Source organism: Eulemur rufifrons, chromosome 30 (assembly GCF_041146395.1).
Source record: "Eulemur rufifrons isolate Redbay chromosome 30, OSU_ERuf_1, whole genome shotgun sequence".
NCBI lineage: Eukaryota > Metazoa > Chordata > Mammalia > Primates > Lemuridae > Eulemur > Eulemur rufifrons.
This window is the reverse complement of record NC_091012.1, coordinates 112,630,588-112,651,324: the sequence shown is the minus strand read 5'-3', so window position 1 is coordinate 112,651,324 and position 20,737 is coordinate 112,630,588. Positions and strand designations below refer to the sequence as shown.

Below are 20,737 nucleotides of genomic sequence, written 5' to 3'. Positions count from 1 at the left end.
AAATTCTGTGCTGTGGTATCCCTAAAATAATACAAACAAAGCCACATTGTTTATTCCTCTATTTTCACTCACACATGGTGTCCATTATGCATTGATCTTGTCCAGCAATATTAACTTTCTTTAACTGATTGTTCTGCTATCTGAAGAGTCTTATTAAAATTTAATCAGTAAACTAAAAATAAGCAGCTAATGCCATAGTACATTCTGGTAACTCATAAAAGAAAGAAAGGAAATAAAGCCTAATGTAGGCTTGTGAGGTTAAAGGAAGGTTAGTAGATGCTTATTGGCTATTTAAGGGCATATATAAATGATCATTTTTCCTCTTTTGAGAAGTATGATGTAATGGGACCATACTTACAGGTGAGATACTTTCCCATTTGCAGAATATTTATTGTTTTGCCTAGTAGCACTGAACTGCTCTGTATATAGCACTGTATAGTAGGGTTAAAGCCCATCTGTGCCCCTTCTTTTCCACAGAAAAACCTTTCTGGACTGTGACTAAGGCTAACATATGATTTGTGAGCTATCTCCTGTGTGTGATTTACTTCCTACTTACCAAAAAGAAGCAAATCCTGTTCACATGCATCATCTTCATAATAGGCTCTCCCTATTTTGTCTCATTTCTGCTTTAAAGATTCCTTCTGCCTTACTGCTTTTCTTGCTCTCTTCTCAAAACATTTCTAGATGTAGAAGAGGCACCTCATTATTCCTACTTTTAGTTCTAGCTTTTTTTTTCTTTTTGATAGCACTGTTCTGCTGCTCAAAGACACTTGTTTTCACACTACCATAGAAAATTCATTAGTTTAGAAAATTATGGCCTTTTGCTGATCTTAAAAGTAATGTATGCTTAAATGGACTGAAGACTTGAAACAGGCACATCACAAAAGACGTTCAAATGTCTGATTAACTTACAAAGTGGTGTTCATCTTCGTCACTTATCAGGAAAATGCACAATGTGATACTACCCCCAACCAGAGTAGCAAAGATGGGACAGACAATACCAAGAGTCTGCAAGAATGTTGAGATATGGAGCAACTGGAACTGTGCTGTGCTACTTCTGGGAGTTTAAATTAGTATAGCCACATTGGCAAACTGCTTAGCAGTAATGACTAGAGCTGAATATAGGCAGCCTATGTAGTAATTCCACTTCTAGGCATACACCCAACAGAAATAGATATGAGTTCATCAAAAGACATATATAAGAATGTTTACAGCACTATTTGTAATAAACCTAAACTTGAAACAACTCAAATGTAGACAATAGTAGAATGAATAAACAAACAGGGATATATACCTAACATGGAATCAGTAGTGAGAATTAATGAACTACGACTACATGCAACAATATGGATGAATCTCACGAACATGATGTTGAGCAAAACAAGCTTGAACCAAAGGAGTATACACTATGATTCTGTTTATATGAAGTTCAAAAACAGGCAAAACTCATTTACAGTATAAGAAATCAAACTAGTGGTTACCTTTATTGGGAGGTAGTAACTGGACAGGGAGCATAAGGAGAACTTCTTGGGTGCTAATAATGTTCTGTTCAGTGTCTTGATTTGGGTGCTTGTTACATAGATGTGCTCATTTTGTGAAAATTCAACAAGGTGTATATTTACAATTTATATACTTTTCTGTATGTCTGCTTTATATTTTTTAAATTAAATAAAATAACAATATATGCTGTATTTTTTATCTACTGCTGCATAACAAATTACCCCCAAACTTAGCAGCTTCAAATAACAAACATTTGTTATCTCACACAGTTTCTGAGAGTCAGGAGTCCAGGAACAGCTCACCTGAGTGGTTTTGGCACAGAAGGAGGTAATCTCTCATGAGATTGCTATAAAGATGTCAGCTAGGGCTGTAGTCAACTGAAGGCATGACTGGGACTGGAGGATCTGCTTCCAAGATGGCCCCCTCATTTACCTGCTGAGGGAGGCCTCAGTGGAAGCTCTTTGTATTACCACAGGTTACAAAAACTTCCCACAGATAACATTTTGTATTTATGATCTTATATATCTGTTTTTATGTATATAATAAATGATATGAATACTGCATTATAATTTTTTTCTGTACTCAATACATTGTGGGCATCCTTTTTTTGTGATTCGTTCATCTATAGATCTATTTCATCCTTTTTGTGTATAGCTTTATTGAGGTATAATTGACACACAAGGGGCATACATGCACATCTTTAAAGCGTACAATTGGATACATTTTTATGCATATATATATTCATGAATTTGTCATGACAATCAAGATAATGAGCAACCTATCACCCGCAAAAGTTTCTTCCTGTCCCTTTGTAATCCCTCCTCTCATTCTTTTTAATGGCCAAAAAGCTTTATTTGCATATATAAAGTATCTTTAAAATCCATACTTACATTTGCCCACAGATAGCTCAATCTAATACATGTTTAAATTGTAGAACTCTCACCCCATTTGGAGAAAGAAATACCCACCCCTGGTCAAGAATATACTATTGTATATCATCATTGAGCCATATTGCCTGGGTAAGAATCTTAGCTCTGCTACTTTATAAACTCTATGACCTTGGACAAATTTCTTAACCACGTTGCATCAAATTCTTTATCTGTAAAGTGGGAATAATGATAGTACTATATTTAACTCATAAGATTGCAAAGATTAAAGAAATTAATATATGTAATGATCTGATAAAAAAGCATTATGTTATTATCTGATGCTGTTATTATTCTCATGGGTTGTCATGCTAAAAGCCTATTTTAAGTTTCTCCTGATGACATTAAAGCTATGGGTTGCATTCAAATAGCCTACCAGAACTTACCTCCTCTTTTTCACTCCTACTTCTATATTACCTCCTTCTGAGCATCTTACTAAAGGTCAGGAGAAGTGTGTATCTAATACTAGGCTATTTTAGTATTGGCAAGTGGGCCTCAGGGATATTTCAGATACTGAGAGAGACCTAAAATAGGATGCTTTTAAAAAATTCCAAGATCTTATAAACCAAGATATCAAAATATCAATTACATTTCTACATTAAAAGTTATTAGTGATCACTTTGATAGTAGTAATTACACATGTGCAATAACTGTTCCTTAAGCACCTTAATTAATTCCAGAGAATTAAGGTATTTCCTGTCCTTGTGAAGTATACTATCAACTTGAAGAAATATGATGAGAATTTGTACTGGTGAGAATGGAAAGCCAGAGATCAGGTGTTACAGCAAAGAAGTGAGTAGGTTTTACTGATTGGTTATGTTAGACTGAGCCATGGATATTGCCTTTGTTTTAAACCTGTGTAATAGGAGTTTGTTTTACTGCATTCTCTAAACTGAATACCTTAGTCAGTTTGGGATGCTATAACAAAATACTTGAGGTAATTTATCAAAAACAGAAATTTATTGCTCACAGTTCTGGAGGCTGGGAAGTTAAAGATCAAGATGCCAGCAGATTTAGTGTCTGGTGAGGGCTCACCATCTGCTTCAAAGATGGTTCCTTATTGCTATGTCCTCACATACTGGAAGGGTCTGAGAAGCTCTCTCAGCCTCTTTTATAAGGACAGTAATCCCATTCATGAGGCTGGAGCCCTCATGGATTAATTCCTTCCCAAAGGCCCCACCTCTTAATACTACCACATTGGATATTAGGTTCCAACATAGGAATTTGGGGAGGACACCAACATTTGGACCATAGTACAACCCAAATGTTCATCAATAGTAGAATGAATATGTAAATAGGAATATATACCTTTATGGAGCCAGTAATGAGAATAAATGTACTACAACTACATGCAACAATATGGATGAATCTCACAACAAGTTGTTGAGCAAAAGAAGTCAGATCCGAAAGAGTATACACTATGATTACATTTATATTGTGAAGATCAAAAACACATAAAACTCATTTATGGTGTAAGAAATCAGGCTAGTGGTTCCTAGTGCCTGCTACCCCTTTCCTCATCCTGCTAATTCCAAGTGCAGAGCTTGCCCTCACCACTATAACCACCTCTATTACCATCACTTCCACAGAGTGTCCAAGGCTCTGTTATTCTGGGCTTATGGTCCAGGAAAGTTGCAAGGATGGCTATTTACATGGGACAAATGGATGGGGATTGGCTAAAGCCTCAGGCATGGATAGTCATCCTTTCAATAGGGAGGTCATCAACAAAGGGATGGCTACTGTCCAAGAGAAGCCCTCAGCATGCACCCCCAGGAAAGATTCTGTCCATATGCTTGTTCTTATGGTCTGTAGATGCTGAACCCACTACCAAGGGGCTTCTGAGCATTCAAGTAATGCCCCTAACTGAAAATAGTCCTTCATTTTGTCTCTTGTTTCCTTTAGGTCTTTAGGTCTGACCCTTACTTTCTAGGCTCTACTGATTTCTTTCTTCCCTTCAATCCAGAGGAGACTTTCCAGCCTGGGAAAGGGGTTTGGGTGGGTGTGATTGAAGGGGAAACTTGTGCTCTCACTATTTTCTTCAATCATTTCATCTCTGCTAGAAGACCTCTCATTTCTCCCAAGTCCTTAGAAGATAGGAAAACTTATTTTTTCTCTTTTTCTGACCCATGCTTGTCTTTCATTTGAAGCAATGAACATAGAATGGCTTAACTACTTGTGAGGGAGGTGGTGGGTAAAGAGTAAAGAAAGAAGGAAAAAGTAAACTCTTGGGAGAAACAAAACTTTAGTTAGTATCTTAAAATGTCATCTCACAATACTTGGGTTGAATTAGAGAATGAAAGTATTGTTAATATAATTATGGAATTTAGAGGAGAAGCTAACTTACATGTGTGGTGGAGAAAATACTTGGTTTTAGATCTGTGGTGTTTCAGATGGTGGCAACATATCAGGTGTAGGTCTCTCTGAGGCATTTGGAATTGTGGAATTCAAGGGAAAGGTCAAGACTGGATATATAGATTTGTGTTTTATTGGGATGGAGGTGAAAATTGAAATATCACTGTGGATGAAATAAACTATTTCTGTTAGGGAATACAGTTGACTTCATCAAGTGGTTTATAGACATCTAGATTGTTTGGTGTAGTTTGCAATAACTTCTTATTCACTGAGGTACTTCTATAGTTTTAGCATGATTTATTTAGATGGCTATACCATTATCTTTAATATTTTATTGTACACTAGAAATGTAAGTCCCACTGTCATATAAAATTAATATCTCTCACTTGAAAGTTATTAGAGAATTTTCTAACTGTTGTTATTGATGGTGCTGGATCATTGTGTTTCAATAATACTTAAGCTGAGCTTCTTTGTATTTCTTCTGACTTGTTGATTTGTGAAAATTCAGTAAGCCATTTTGTTGTATACACCAGGGATTAACAAATAATGGCCTGATGCCTGTTTTTGTGTGGCAATGAACTGAGAATGGTTTTTACGATTTTAAAAGGCTGAAAAAATTTAGAGAAGATTATTCATGATATGTGAAAATTATATAAAATCCAAATTTCAGTGGACATAAATAAAGTTTTGTTAAAACATAGCCCCATACAAATTCATTTCTGTGGCTGCTTTTGTGCCATAATAACAAGTTGAGTAGTTACAACAGAGACCACAAGGCCTTGAAAGCCTAAAATATTTACTCTTTGCCCTTCACAGAAAATGTCCACTGACCCCTGGTATACATCAACTGTTGTGTCATTAGTAAACTAGTAAGAGACAAGTATCAAAAAAACAGAAGTGCTTGTCTTACACAATCATTATTTAAATAATTTCTGACCTCCTTTCTTGCCTAATTTTTTCTCCTTGATATCTACCACTATTTATCACTATTTAACATACTATATTTGCTTATTTAAATATATAGGCACAGGTTAATGATTTCTTCCCCTTTGGATTGTAACTTTCATGAGGGCAGGGAGTTTTGTCTGTTTTGCTTACTGTTGCATCACTCCCACCCCACACCTAGGCATGCAGTACACACACACTGTGTACTTTTGAGTAGACACACAGTATGTATCTGTTGAATTAAAAAGATGACTGTGCTGAATTTGCTACATATTATTATATCCAAATCTGAGGAGGACCAGAGGACAGAATGAAACTAAATGTCCTTTCTTTATCTGTATAACTTGCCTAGCTTTGCTCTAGAGATTTGGATAAGTATCCCTGAAATCCAGCAATACCTGACAGCATTTTGGTACTGTTGCTGAGTGTATATAGTGCTGAGGGACAGCACGTATAACTATTTACAGTAATTTTAAAAAGTATTTGATAATATATTATAATTTTATAATTTATTAATTTATAAATAATTAATATGTAAATCTGCATGTGATATACCTATATCTCAAGGTTTTATATAAATTATTGTTTTTATACATTTGAGGTGATGGGCCTGGTGAAGTGAATGGCACATATGAAGTACCTAAAGGTTAGGGTAATTGAAGGATTAAGCAAGCTCTTAGGGAATAGGTTGTTTTATGAATTCAAGGGCATTGCTTAGTGGTTTCCCACTGCATTTAGAATGAAATCCAAATGCTTGACCAGCCAGTAAAGCCTTGTATGGTTTGACCATTTGTCTCTATCTCCAGCCTTCTCTCTTGCTTGCCATGCTGAAATCATATTTTGAATTTCTTTAAATTCCTCTAATACCATAAGTTCCTTTATTTATAATTAAACAAAATGTTATGGCTCCCCCATAGATGCTAAACTCTTATTAGGGCAGGGATCACAGATGTCTTATTTGCTAACAGCCCAATGTTTAGCAAAATAGTTGAAATGTAATAAAAAGTAAGTAAATATTTGTTGAATGACTACATATGTGAGAGAAAGAGCACTGGACTTGGTGTCAGAAACCTTAGCTTAGAATCCTGAAATGTATTCTGAATCCTGATCTAGATGCCAGTTACACAGGTGTGTTTGTGAAAAGTCATTGAGTTTTAACGTTAGCACTTTTGGTGTGAATATATTGATAAGTTAAAAAAATCCTGAGATGCTCCTACTTACTAGCTATGTGCAGAAGAGTAATTCAATTTCTCTGAAATTTAGTTTTATAACTTATCAAGAAGTATTATTATACCTACCTCATAGGGTTGTTGCAAGCACTAAGATCACATAAGTGAAACTGCCTTATCATAATAGATCTATGTCAAATACCAATTCAATCTTTATTATGCAAAGTATGTAGAAGTGGAAGAAATGCAGAGGTGAAGCTCCCAGAGGCCTAGTAGAATAAATCTTTCACACAGAAGAGCCATTAGGCATCTAAAGAGAGCTGTGGCTTTAAGAGACACCATGAGGAGGGAATGGACTTCAGGGAGCACTTCATCTCCAGAGCATGCCACAGGGACCTTAGGTCCTCTTGCCCTTAAAAATTAGAAGGGCCCTGGGGTCTGGGGAAGAGCAGGACTAGGACTGCTAGGCTAGGACTGTCAAAGCCTTAAGTAGGGTGGCTAGAGATTATAGTAATGGTGCCTCTAAGCACAGTGCATGACAGTGAAGTGATCGAGCTTCCTAATCAACCATGAGAGAGCCATGTGGCTGCAAAGTAAAGACAACATAGAAGTGCTTCTCTGCAAATTAAAATGTAGCCTGCAGTGTTTCGAAACTAATAAAGAGCTAGATATAATTGAATCTCAGAGGATTACTGGAAGAAGAATAACTACCAGGAATAGGAGTCTCCAGGCTATTGTCACAGGAGGCTGGGAAAAGAAGGGTAAGTGCATGTAAGGGACATCAAAAATGGCAAAGGAAGCTCTTAAAGAATTGGGGGTACACATTCCAAACTTAAATAGTTAATGCAGCTGAAGCTAAAACTTAAAAGTCAAATTTTAATTTAAAAAATTCAGCTCATAAAATATACATTATACTACCCCTGTCTTAAGTAGTAATAGTTACATGTAATGTATTGAGACAGATTGACCAACTAGAAAATAAACAAAAGTCAGATAGAACCAAGACATTTTGGGGGGGAAACACCAAATTTTTATTTGTATCCTCATAGATGCTGCTTACTGTTATCACCAACTTTAAAACCGTTCTCATTTAATCTTCCCTGAAAGCCTTCAAAGATTCAGTTGGTATTTGTTATATACTATTATGATAAGGCAGTTCCCTGAAGTCTGGTTTGTGTAGGCCGCTAGAACCCTTGTTGGGAATGAGCTAGAGCTTTGCACAGGCTTGATACAGGTATAGAAGACAAATTGTTTACCCTCTGATAATTAGACAATCTGATAGACACTATAAAGTATGAACATCTGTATGAGGTAGTACACAAGTTCCATATTATATGAGAGTTCAAAGGAAAAAGAGATTACTTCCTGCTCAGGTAATGAGGGAAGGCATCACCACTGATAATGAAGGATGAATGGAATTTTTGTAGAAGTAGATTATACAGAAGAAAAGAGCAGAGGCATAGAACTGGAACAGTTCAAAGTATATTTAAGGGATGAATAGAAGCTGGGTTGGCTGGAATATAATATAACTATTAAGGAAGGTGGAACTTCGTTGTAGAGAGTATTTAATGCCAGGCTGGGTAAATACACGGGACAGTGATTATTTTTATTTAGATTTCCTAATATCTAGCTAAAAGCTGCTTTGTTGTTGTTGTTTTTAAGTGTGTTGCCATTACCTTAGAAGTAGTATTTAGTTTTGGATGTGGACCTGACTGGGAATCAAGATTGACAAATACTCCTGCTTAGAGAAGTATAAAACTAAGACACACACACACACTAGCTGAAAAAAAAGGACTAGAAAGTAGAGCAGCAGGGGATCAGAGTGGAAAGACCATGACAACAGAAGAAGCAGGGAGGTAACCTGGGAACTTGGGGGAGTTTGAGGTATGGGGTGAGATATGCATAGTAGGCCTTGAGCTTCATATCTATGTAAGGAAACTATCTTCTTTAAAATAAGATGCTGATCTTTGGAGGTTTACTACTGGAATGCTAGATGAAATGACTGATAGGTAGTATTGATTTTTGCCTTCTTGGTTTTATCTTACCCTGGAAGATAGCTACCTCCAATGATGCCTGTTGTCTCTACCATGGTGACCTCTGGAGAGGCAATTCCTCTTTGAAAATGTTGGCCCATGCCTGACAGCTCTTTCCTTTGTGGTTCCCCCTAACACAGCTCATATAGGCTTGATTCTTTTCAAAAAGACTATTAAATATTGAAGAATAAACAAGAAATAAAATACAAGAAGTCCTGCCAGATTTACCTAGCATCTCTGATATCACTGTCCCTGATCAAACCACTCTTGCACCTCAAATCTCCTTTCTTAAAATCCCAATTTTGCTATATCACTTCCCTACTTAACTCTTTCGTGGCTTCTCATTTGTACATGGATTACATTGTAATATATTGACTTTCTTTTGGTATTTCCTGGAGTAAGAAAGGTTTTACAGTTATATTTACATAATGATTATTCTATTTATCTGATTTGAGGAGTTACAGTTAAAATTGGGATGATACTTGGGAAGGATGAGGACCTTCCTGTATAAAGGTGTAAGAGTTACAGCTCTTTCTTATTCCCAGAATAGCTTTATCAGGGGTCACTGGATTTGAAACTCTGTTTCCTATAGTGCTGGGTTTCTGCTGAGGTATATTCAGGCTGCCTCAGGGAGAAATCCCAGTCGGTGGGACTATAGCCCTCCACCCCAATTCCACCTGAAGAGTTCTTCCCTAACCATTTTATATATTGGTGATCTGCATAAGATTTTTTGAGGGCTGTCTGCTGCTTTCAAAATCATTAGATGATTTCTAAAATTACTTTCAACTCGAAAATTCTCTGAATATCCAGCCCCCTTGATTTCTTTCTTGATTCACTTTATGTTAACTTTGTTCCATATAATTCATATCTTATTGTAAAATAATAGAATTTCAGAGCTACAAGAGGCTTTAGCAGTTATCTTGTCCAGTTTCCCAAAATGAACTCCAAAGAGTAAGACTCCTGAGAAATGTTGATTGTTTACAAAAAGGACTATGAAGCCAAATACTTTGAGATTGTACTTTTGTCACATTGCTTATTAGCATTTTTAAAGGCTCTGAAAACCCTGTAACCTTAGGTCAGCATTTTCTACATTTATTTAATCATAAAGTCCTATTTTTGTATAATGCATCTTTTACCATCCTGTGGAGGGTAATTTGGGAAAAACATAATTCAGCCCTTCCTTTTGAAAAGAATTTGAGATAGAAAATGATTTTCCAGTGTGACACACCTGGGTATCAGGTTTCAGTATGATATGTATTCCTAAATTGCCTCTGCTTAACTTCAAGTAGGTTATAAATTCCTTATGGACTGACAGACTATGTCTTACAGTATTACCTGTCAGGTGCTTAGTTTTATATTGGGAACAAGTGAATAATAAATGTGTGGTAGCTCTATGATTGAAACCTGTAAGAAAATGAAATGTTACAGTATGAATTAGTTTCTGTGTATGTATATGTTTTCTTCATCTTTTAAAAACAGAATTGCTACTCCCCCATGCACAGCCTTCCTCTGCAATTGCAGTGTGTTTATTTGTTTCTCCAAAGGTTCTGTTGTCAGTAGTTCATGGTCATTGGTTCATACTGTTTATTGGAAATAACTCTGTGGGCTGCTTTGCCTCAGGGATAATTTGATTAGGGATGCTTTTGTTTGACACCATTCAGGAAAATTTTACACTGTAAGGGGTATTAGATTTGTGACAGAATGCTATTGAAGTAAAGCCAGGGACAAGCAAGCTAATAACATGCTAGCCTGGTTATTAACATTGGACCTTGTGGCATTTTTGTTTGCCATTTTTTGTTGATATCACTGTTTTCCTAAGAGATAAGCATGTGACGAATATGATGATTTTAAGTTGCCAAGGGCAGAAACTAGTATCAGATAAAGAAGGTTATGGTAAGTTGATATAGAGCCCATGCTTCCAGAATACTGTGTTTCTGTCCTCCAAGGTTAGATATCTGTTTATGATAGAGAAAACATTTATGTAAGAGAGCAAGATTGGGACACTCTGAAATGAAATGCTCACGTTGACCACATCAGCTGTAATGGAGCATATCTGATGTAGTGACTCAGCCTCTGTGAATATGACCATGTATATGTGCTCTGTTTTGTACAGGGAATCGTAATCCAGGGACCTGCTGGAGATCACCAGAAAACATGGGGAGGGGTAAGTTTCTTTTCCCTTTTGAATAATTTAGACTCTCTCCATAGCCATTGTAGCCAGGAAATCAAATTTGCAACTCATAGTATTTTTGTGGACATTTAAATTATATTTCTTATTAGTGTTAAAAGGTTTTGGTCTGAGGCAGGACTATGCGGAGAAAGACCAACAACCACACATTGCTCACTGGGTCAGATAGCTCAAAGTTGATAGTACATAGACCTGCCCAAAACCTAGCTTCTTTATACCTCTTCCTATGGTTTCTAAGTTTTGTTCATAGTAACATTAAACAAACAAACAGAGGATTATTCTACTATGCAACGAATGACAGTAAAAAATTTATCTGTGAGGGTGATTTGTAAACAGTTTTCATTTCCCTTAAAATGTTAAAGCCCAACATTAAGAACTATTAAATGAATTCCTTGTGTTTATTTTTACTTTCTCATAAGACTATTTATGGGCAGTGGACAGTGGACAATAGACAAATTTAAGGTCATTTCATTGTTAATATTAAACAGCCACCATGGTGACTTCATAAATAATTATAATCAACGTAGATCATGTCAACCTAAAATAATCTAAAGGGTCAGAATCTAGTTTAAAGAGAGTTTGTTGAAGCACAAAGGTTGAGGACAGGCCTGCCTGAGAAGCACAGATTCCAAAGAATGGAAGTCAGTGTTCCAAAGTATAGAAGTTTAGAATCACTTACAAAGACAAATTTAGGGAATTTTAACAGAATTTCAACATCTTTCTGTGTAAGGCTTAATTCATAGTTATAACAATCTGATGGATGAGTCAAGGTGGTCCTTCTCTTTCGGGAAAGGTGTATTTAACATTCCACGCTGAAGATTTAACTGTCATGGGGTCCCAGTTCAAGGTGCTATCTGGTCTGAGTTAGGTACAGGACAATAAAGGAGGCAGTTAATCTATAACAAAGGTCAGTGACTGGAAGGGGGAAGTCTGTTCTCTGGTCTTTTCCTAGTCATTTACAAACAAGAACAATGAGCAAGAGAGTTAAGTTATAATCTAAGAAGCAGAATTACAAAGTATGTTGCATGACTCAGATCACATTCACATTTCTCTCAAGGCTTTAAGTGTTTTGGAGGATCCAATAGCTTTTAAATTTTATTTATTTTCACAATCATAAAATCAGAGTGCTATCTATGAAGGCCCTCAGAGGAAGATTGGATGTGGTATGATATAGATAGCAGAGTACTGGACACAAAGTCAGAAGGCCTGAATTCAAGTTCTACCTCTACTACATTGATCAAATCCTAGAGCCTCCCTAAACTGTTTGTTCATCTTTGAGGTGGGATTAATACATTCTGTACTTCTAGCCTCAGGAAGTTGTGGTTGGCATAATGTGATAATACATTTGAAAGTGTTTTGAGGCTGGGTACGGTGGCTCATGCCTGTAATCCTAGCACTCTGGGAGGCCAAGGCAGGAGGATCACTTGAAGTCAGGAGTTTGAGACCAGCCTGAGTCAGAACAAGACCCCGTTTCTACTAAAAATAGAAAAAATTAGCCAGGCATGGTGGTGTGCACCTGTAGTCCCAGCGACTCAGTAGGCTGAGGCAGGAGGATCACCTGAACCCAGGAGTTTGAGGTTGCTGTGAGCTAGGGTGATGCCATGGCACTCTAGCCCAGGTGACAGAGAGAAACTTACTAGCCCAGGTAACAGAGTGAGACTCTGTCAAAAAAAAGTGTTTTGTGCTCGCTTCGGCAGCACATATACTAAAATTGGAACGATACAGAGAAGATTAGCATGGCCCCTGCGCAAGGATGACACGCAAATTCGTGAAGCGTTCCATATTTTTAAAATATGAAACTATTGTTTTTAACTTGCACTGTTCACTTAATAATTTATCATGAATATTTCCCATATTATTTCATATCATTGTACAAGAAATAATGTATACATTATGAGGACATACTGTATCTAACAAGATATACTGTTAGACTCTTTGATTCTGTAAAATTAAATTAAAAAAAAAGTGTTTTGAGAGCTCTAAAGTATAATGAAATCAAGCAGTGGTATCTGTTCATTGTTGTGCTTATTAAATAAGTATATCTTCATTGGTTCTTTCAATGGTCAAAAGGAAGTTATTTGATCAGATGCTTTTCTGTAGGCAACAGGGCTGGGACTAGGGGTGTGCAAGTAACTGTGAGTTCCTCCTTATGCTACAGCTTGCTTGCCATACCCTTGTATGGGTCCTGGTAGGCAGCCCCAATCATTATGGATCAGTCATGGAAAATATCTTCCTGAACCTTCTTGAGACAGCTTTTGCTCCTGTTTTCTCCAGAGCTTCCCTTGGAAATTTGTTAGCCCTAGGGATTCTGATTCTTTCCAAACATTCACAAAAGATGTCAGTCTCTGATGGCTTAGAAATTTTAAAAAATAAATAAATTTTTAAAAAATAAAACTAGTCAAAGTTCTGGGACTAATTCATGTCATGTCCTGCCCCCAAATCAGCTGTCAATGGAAGCTTACAGAGTAGCTCATCGTGGGTTGGTCCTCACCTAATTCCAAAAGCTTCAGGTAGATTTGGAAAATATTCTGATTGTTGGATACCACCACAGCCATATGGAGAAGAGAACTGTACAGAGACAAGGCAACCCATTCTTGTTTCCTCTTTTCCTTTTCAGACTAACCAAGTCAATAGCAAAGGGATCATTAGGTGCTTACTTTAAAAGATGCCTCAGCAAGTATTTGTTCAAATGGTAAGGCAATTAATAAACAGTTGATCCTTGAACAATGTGGGTTTTAAGGGTACTGATCCCCCACACAGTAAAAAATCCAGGTATACCTTTTGACTCCCCAAAAACGTTACTAATAGCCTACTGTTGACCAGAAGCCTTACCAATAACCTAAACAGTCAATCAAAACCTATTTTGTATGTTATTTGTATTATATACTATATTCTCACAATAAAGTAAGCTAAAGTAAATGTTTTTAAGAAAATCATAAGAGAAAATATATTTACTATTCATCAAGTGAAGTGGATCATCATAAAGGTCTTTATTCTCATTGTCTTCACATTGCATAAGCTGAGGAGGAGGAGGAAGAGAAGGAATTTATCTTGCTGTCCTGGATGGAAGGGGTAGCTGAAAATCTGGGTATAAGTGGACATGTGCAGTTCAAATCTGCGTTGTTGAATAGTCTACTGTAGTTCCTGTTAAAGAACAGGGCATAATAATGTAATCTGCAAAGATGGACATGTTTCCAACCTAGAGATGAGACAAGGGAAGTGCTTCAAAGAATACTGCTTTAACAATACAGAAGCTTGTGATAGCATTTTGACTGTTTTTGTTGACCACTTCAAAAGCATTTGTAGCATCCTGAATCTCAAAGAGACTCTATCCTTTACTCTCTAAGCTTTGCTTAGTTTGCCTGATTACATTTGTTAATTGCTGACACTGTTATGGGAAAAAGAAAGATGCTACTGTGTGCCATTTTTCTCTTTTCTGCCACTATACAATGAAGTTTTTGCTGGATTTGGCAAAGATTCTCACAAACGTAGCTCAATGTATTACACAAAGGGACACAGAGGAAAATACCACAAAGATATGGCACTAGCCTCATTAAATGAATTAAGGATCCATGAAAACAAAGAACACAGCTGGACAACTGTACAGTTTAGATGAAAAAATAAAATTGAATTAAAGTTGAGGTGAATTTCTTTTAGTATTCTTTGATACTGGATGAAGAAATTATTTGTAAATATGTGTCAGAAGAATCATTCTTTTATTTACGTGACATGAAAGATTCTAAACAAATTCTAAGTCTTATAATAAAAAGGGGGTAGGATGAGAACAGACTTGTGTATTTATTTTCTTAGTAGGCCACCACTAGTATCCGTTGTGTGTGGCATCGAAATTCCATTTACTGTACATGAATTCTTAGGTAGGGCTTTGTATTTAAGACTCTTAAGAACCTATAATTACTTTGATATTAACAAGTGTCTGTAGAGTACTTTATAACTCATAGATATTTCCTCTACATTAAGTTATTTGATCTGAATGACAACCCTATGATATAAATAGAAATTATTATCCTCATTTTATATGTTATAAAACAGAGGCTCATAAGACAGAGCCAAATGCAAAACTAGGTCTTCTTATGTCTTTTTCTTTTCTTCTGATAAACCATGTTCTGAATATCCTAGTCATCGGTAGCATGTAAAGTGACTTAAAAACTTAGGAGCTATCTATTGCTGTGGGAGGTATAGAAGAAATTATTTTCTAAGATCTATTAATATGATGATGTTCATATATCATGGGGACTAGACACATAGGCCAAGGGAAATGGCTCAATGTCCATCAAAATTTGTGGTAACAGCTAAAACACATGTGTATCAGATAGTAGAGTGCCACAAATATTAAAATCTGAGCAGTAGTGATACATGGCTGCAGTAATTCAAAAGGCAGTAGCGCTGATTGGCAGTGATATAGTAGATAATAAGACAGTTCAATTTAGAATCTTGCTCTGTACAACTCACAAGGGAGGTACCTAAAGTAAGTGCCCTGACACTGCTTACCTGGCCTATGTGCAACTCACCCTTTTTGACTGATAGATTTTTATCTTTGTGGCTTTTCTTGCCACAAAGAATATAATTTATCATGGAGCACCAAAACAGCATGAGATGACAAGATGGGATACTAGTTCAATAAAGAATAGCATGTATAAATAAAATTATATGCAAAATTCTAGTAGAGAATTAACATTTTCAACAAAGAAGAGAATGTGAAGATTTTGCAAATGTGTATATATAAGCTCACAAAATATTATGTACATAATACAGCCAGCCCTCCATATGTGCGAGTTCCACATCTGTAGATTCAACCAACCACAGATCAAAAATATTCAGAAAAAAATAAAAGTAAAAAACAATACAACAATAAAACTAATACAAATAAAAAAATACAGCATAACCATTGTTTACAAAGCATTTACATTGTATTGGCTATTATAAGTAATGTAGGGATGATTTAAAGTATACAGAAGACTGTGTGAAGGTTATATGCAAATATTATGCCATTTTAGGTAAGAGACTTGAGCATTTTGATATTTGCAGGGGGTCCTGGAACCAATCCCCAGCAGATACCAGATGACTGTACTAGAGTATTTATCTTTAATCTTCAGATGGAAATTAAACCTTTATTCTACCTTTTAATTTCATCCCCGAGCAACTGGTATGTTCATGACAAAATGATAAAAGGCTCAGTACTCCCAGTAAGTATTATCTTTACCTACAAAGCAATTTTTTTGTAGTTTTCTTGCTAAAAAAATTCTGGGATTATTATTTTTATTATAATCTTTCAGTAGAATTCGATTTTTTAAAAATATATCTGCCTTCCGTCTGAATTTTTGCTCTCAGAACACACTTTTATTACTGTATCTTCTAAGTGCTATAACAGCAATTTGTGGTATCTATTTGTCTAACATGCAATTATTAATGACTAATTTCACTGTCTACCTTAAAAACAGAGCTTCTGGAAGAAGTTCATCATGCTGTCTCAATAATAGTAAACCACAAGCTGCTCCTACACATCCTTCACAAAATAGGAATAATACTTAGCCATGAATCTTCAAAAAGATTAATTTTGCTTTGTTGCTAGAAAACAATATATCTGGAATAGCTAATATTTCCAATCAGGCAGGCCTTATTTATAGAGGATAACTAGAATAAAAATATGAAGATAACTTAGCATTTTTTCTGTTTCTTCTCTTTTAGTAGTTAATCTTTGGAAATAGCTCTTACCTACCCTACTTAGAAGAAAATCTTAGGTCTACAAAATCTTTTTTTTTTTTTTTTTTTTTTTGAGACAGAGTCTCACTCGGTTGCCCAGGCTAGAGTGAGTGCCGTGGCGTCAGCCTAGCTCACAGCAACCTCAAACTCCTGAGCTCAAGGGATCCTCCTGTCTCAGCCTCCCGAGTAGCTGGGACTACAGGCATGCACCACCATGCCCGGCTAATTTTTTCTATATATATTTTTAGCTGTCCATATAATTTCTTTCTATTTTTAGTAGAGATGGGGTCTCGCTCTTGCTCAGGCTGGTCTCGAACTCCTGAGCTCAAACGATCCGCCCACCTCGGCCTCCCAGAGTGCTAGGATTACAGGCGTGAGCCACCGCGCCCGGCCGTCTACAAAATCTTAATATGAAAAGTCAGTTTCCCTATTAATTTTCCATACTTAGTAGTAACATGCCCTTAATGTTCTAGTAGGAATGAATATATAGTCATGCTATTAAAAAAAAAATAGCAATGCTGCCATTTAGTCTTTGTTTCTTATTAAAACATAGCAGCATAATTCCTCTGGGTCCTTGGAGGTGCTTGTCTCCTTTAGCCCAAGGAACCCGAACATGTCCCCCCACTTATCAAGACTTAGTGGAAGGAAAGATGGTTTACAGCCACCATAGTAAATATCTAAGTTCTTTGATTCACTGCTGAACTACTGCTCGATTGAAGCCATTTCTAAAGTTTACCTCTGAGTATACAGCTCCATATTTTCAAACAGGGAATGAACCTTCAAACTGACAAGGTTTGTAAAGTGACTGTCTCATAACGTAGCACCTAATTTTATTTGGCAGCTCCCTGGACTAAACTTAAGGCATACATATAAAGTCAATTAATTATTTCATTTTCTGGCCTATATTGGATCGGAGAGTCCCTTTATCATGGTGACATATTCATGCCTCTGTAGTTTAGATGATGTCACCAATTTATTATAAACTCCTATCTTCATGATTTTATAAAAGTAATATAATATAATATAAATCTTCATGAGGCTGACAACTGCCATCATGTTTTCTTGGCAAATCTTTCCCACAAGACAAAAAAAAAATGGGCTAACTATTTAAGGGTCAGGCTATTTTTTTTTTAACTCATTATAGTGCATTATGCTTTTTGTCTTTGCTATTTATTTATTGAAGAACAAAATAACCTTTGGTACATAAGTTTAGAACAGTTTCGAACAGTTTCTCAACCTCAGCACTATTGGCATTTTTTTAAATTGAGGCAAAATTCATATAACATAGACTTGACAATTTTAAAGTGTTCAATTCAGTGGCATTTAGTACATTCACAATGTTGTACAAACATTTAGTTCCAAAACATTTTCATCACTTCAAAGGAGACCCCATACCTATTAAGTAGTCACTTAGTAGTCCTTCCTCCTCCCAAACTCTGACAACTTCTAATCTGCTTTCTATCTCTATGGATTTATTTATTCTAGATATTTCATATAAATGGAATACTATAATATGTGACCACATTGTACACATATGTGTCTGGTTTTTCTCACTTAGCATAATGTTTTTTAGTTTATTCGTGTTGTATTAGTATTAGTACCTTATCCCTTTTTATGACTGAATAATACCCCATTGTATGAATATACCACAGTTTGTTTATCCGTTTATCAGTTGATGGACATTTAGCTGTTTTTTAACTTTTGGCTATTGTGAGTAGTGCTGCTATGAACATAAATATACACATTTTTGATTGAATATCTGTTTTCAATTCTTTTGGGTGTATACCTAGGAGTGACCGTTGGCATTATAGACTAGATAATTCTTTGCTGTGAGGGATGTCCTGTGTATTGTAGGATGTTTATTAGCATCCTTGGGCTCTCCCCACTAGGTACCAGTGGGACTTCCCACCCTTAAAGTTATGACAACCAAAAATATATTCAGATATTACCAAAGATCCCCTTGGGGGACAAAATTGCCCAAGGTTGAAAACCACTGATTTAGAATAAAGGAAAGAAAATCTTTAGAGATAAGCCATATTTCACATATTGTGATATTTTCTTTTTAAATTTTTATTTATTATTTTTGAAATAGGCTTTTTTAAGGGAAGTTTCAGGTTCACAGCAAAATTGAGTGGAAAGTACAGAGATTTCTCAAATACCTCCTACTCGCACACATGCATAGCCCACCAGAGAGGTTCATTTGTTACAGTTGATGAACCTACATTGACACATCATTATCACCCAGAATCCATAGTTTACGTTAGGGTTGTTCATTCTTTGGGTTTGAACATATGTATAATGACATGTATCTACCATTATAGTATCATACAGAGTAGTTGCACTGCCCCAACAATCCTTTGAGCTTCACCTATGCATCTCTCCCTCCTCCCAAGCCCTGGCAACCACTGATCTTTTTACTATCTCCATAGTTTTGCCTTTTCCAGAATGTCATATGGTTGGACTCATTTAGTATGTAGCCTTCTCAGATTGGCTTCTTTCACTTAGAAATATGCCTTTAACATTCCTCCATGTCTTTTCATGACTTGATAGCTCATTTTTTAGCATTGAATAATATTCCATTGTCTGGATATACCACAGTTTATTTATCCATGCACCTACTAAAGGATATCTTGATTGTTCCAAGTTTTGGAAATTATGAATAAAGCTGCTATAAACATCTGTGTGCAGGTTTTTGTGTAGACCTAAGTTTTCAGCTTTCTTGGATAAATATCAAGGAGTTCAATTGCTGGATCATATGGTAATAGTATGTTTAGTTTTGTAAGAAACCACCAAACTGTCCTCTAAAGTGGCTGTACCACTTTGCATTCACACCAGCAATGAATGAGAGTTTCTGTTATTCCATATCCTTGACAGCATAGATGTTGTCAGTTTTCTAGATATTGGCCATTTTAATAGGTGTATAGTGGTATCTCATTGTTTGAACGTGCAATTCCCTGATGACATACAGTCATGAGCTATATAACAACATTTCGGTCAATGATGGACCACATATAAAATGGTGGTCCCATAAGATTATAATATCATATTTTTACTGTACCTTTTCTATGTTTGGATATGTTTAGATATACAAATGCTTACATTGTATTATAGTTGCCTACTGTATTCATTACAGTAACATGCTGCACAGATTTGTAGCCTAGGAGCACTAGGCTATACCCTATAGCCTAGGTGTGTAGTAGGCTATACCATCTAGGTTTATATAAGTACACTCTATGATGTTCATGTGACAAAATTGCCTGATAGCACCTGTCTCAGAATGTATCTCTGTTCTTAAGAGACACATGGCTGTATACTGTGGAACATCTTTTCATATGTTTATTTGCCATCTGTATATCTTCTTTGGTGAGGTGTTTGTTAAGGTCTTTGGCCTATTTTTAAATCTGGTTGTTTGTTTTCTTACTGTTGAGTTTTAGGAGTTCTTTGTACATTTTGGATAATAGTCATTTATCAGCTATGTCTTCTGCAAATATTTTCTCCCATTCTGTGATTTGTCTTTTCCTTCTCTTGATATTATGATGGTTTTTATAGTAGTAAGTTGAGTCTAAAGGAGAGCAGTATATGCTTCTGGAGACGAAGGTGTAGTCCTCGTCCTATAGTCAAGTAGCTGTGTTGTTGGGTAAATCACCTAACCTGTAGATTTCAGTTTTATAGTCAGTAAAATGAAGGGGTTAAATTGGATCAGTGGTTTTCAGTGTGTTCAGTGAAGTCCCAGGCCTTGTAAAGGGGCCCCTAAGGGGCTACCATGAGGAAGGGGAAGAAAGGGAAGTGCCCCAGGAGTATAGCACCTCCTATCCAGATAGAACAACTCTACTATTTTGTATTTTATCTGTTTTTATTTCGTTATAGGTTTGATTTTCAGAGGATTCCATGACTAATAAAATA

The 20,737-nt window shown here is 36.1% G+C and overlaps 1 protein-coding gene and 1 non-coding gene across 2 annotated transcripts in view; both read left to right on the top strand.

Annotated features, from left to right (window-relative positions):
• PRRG1 (proline rich and Gla domain 1) overlaps positions 1-20,737 on the top strand; it is a 97,827-nt gene that overhangs the window by 37,171 nt on the left and 39,919 nt on the right. Inside the window, exon 2 of the mRNA XM_069463758.1 lies at positions 11,039-11,089. Coding sequence (XP_069319859.1) covers positions 11,080-11,089 — 10 coding nt within the window. The 5' untranslated portion in view covers positions 11,039-11,079. The remainder of the gene's footprint in view (positions 1-11,038; positions 11,090-20,737) is intronic.
• On the top strand, positions 12,795-12,901 carry LOC138379219 (U6 spliceosomal RNA). The gene has a single exon (XR_011232003.1). It is a non-coding gene; the product is annotated as a U6 spliceosomal RNA (small nuclear RNA).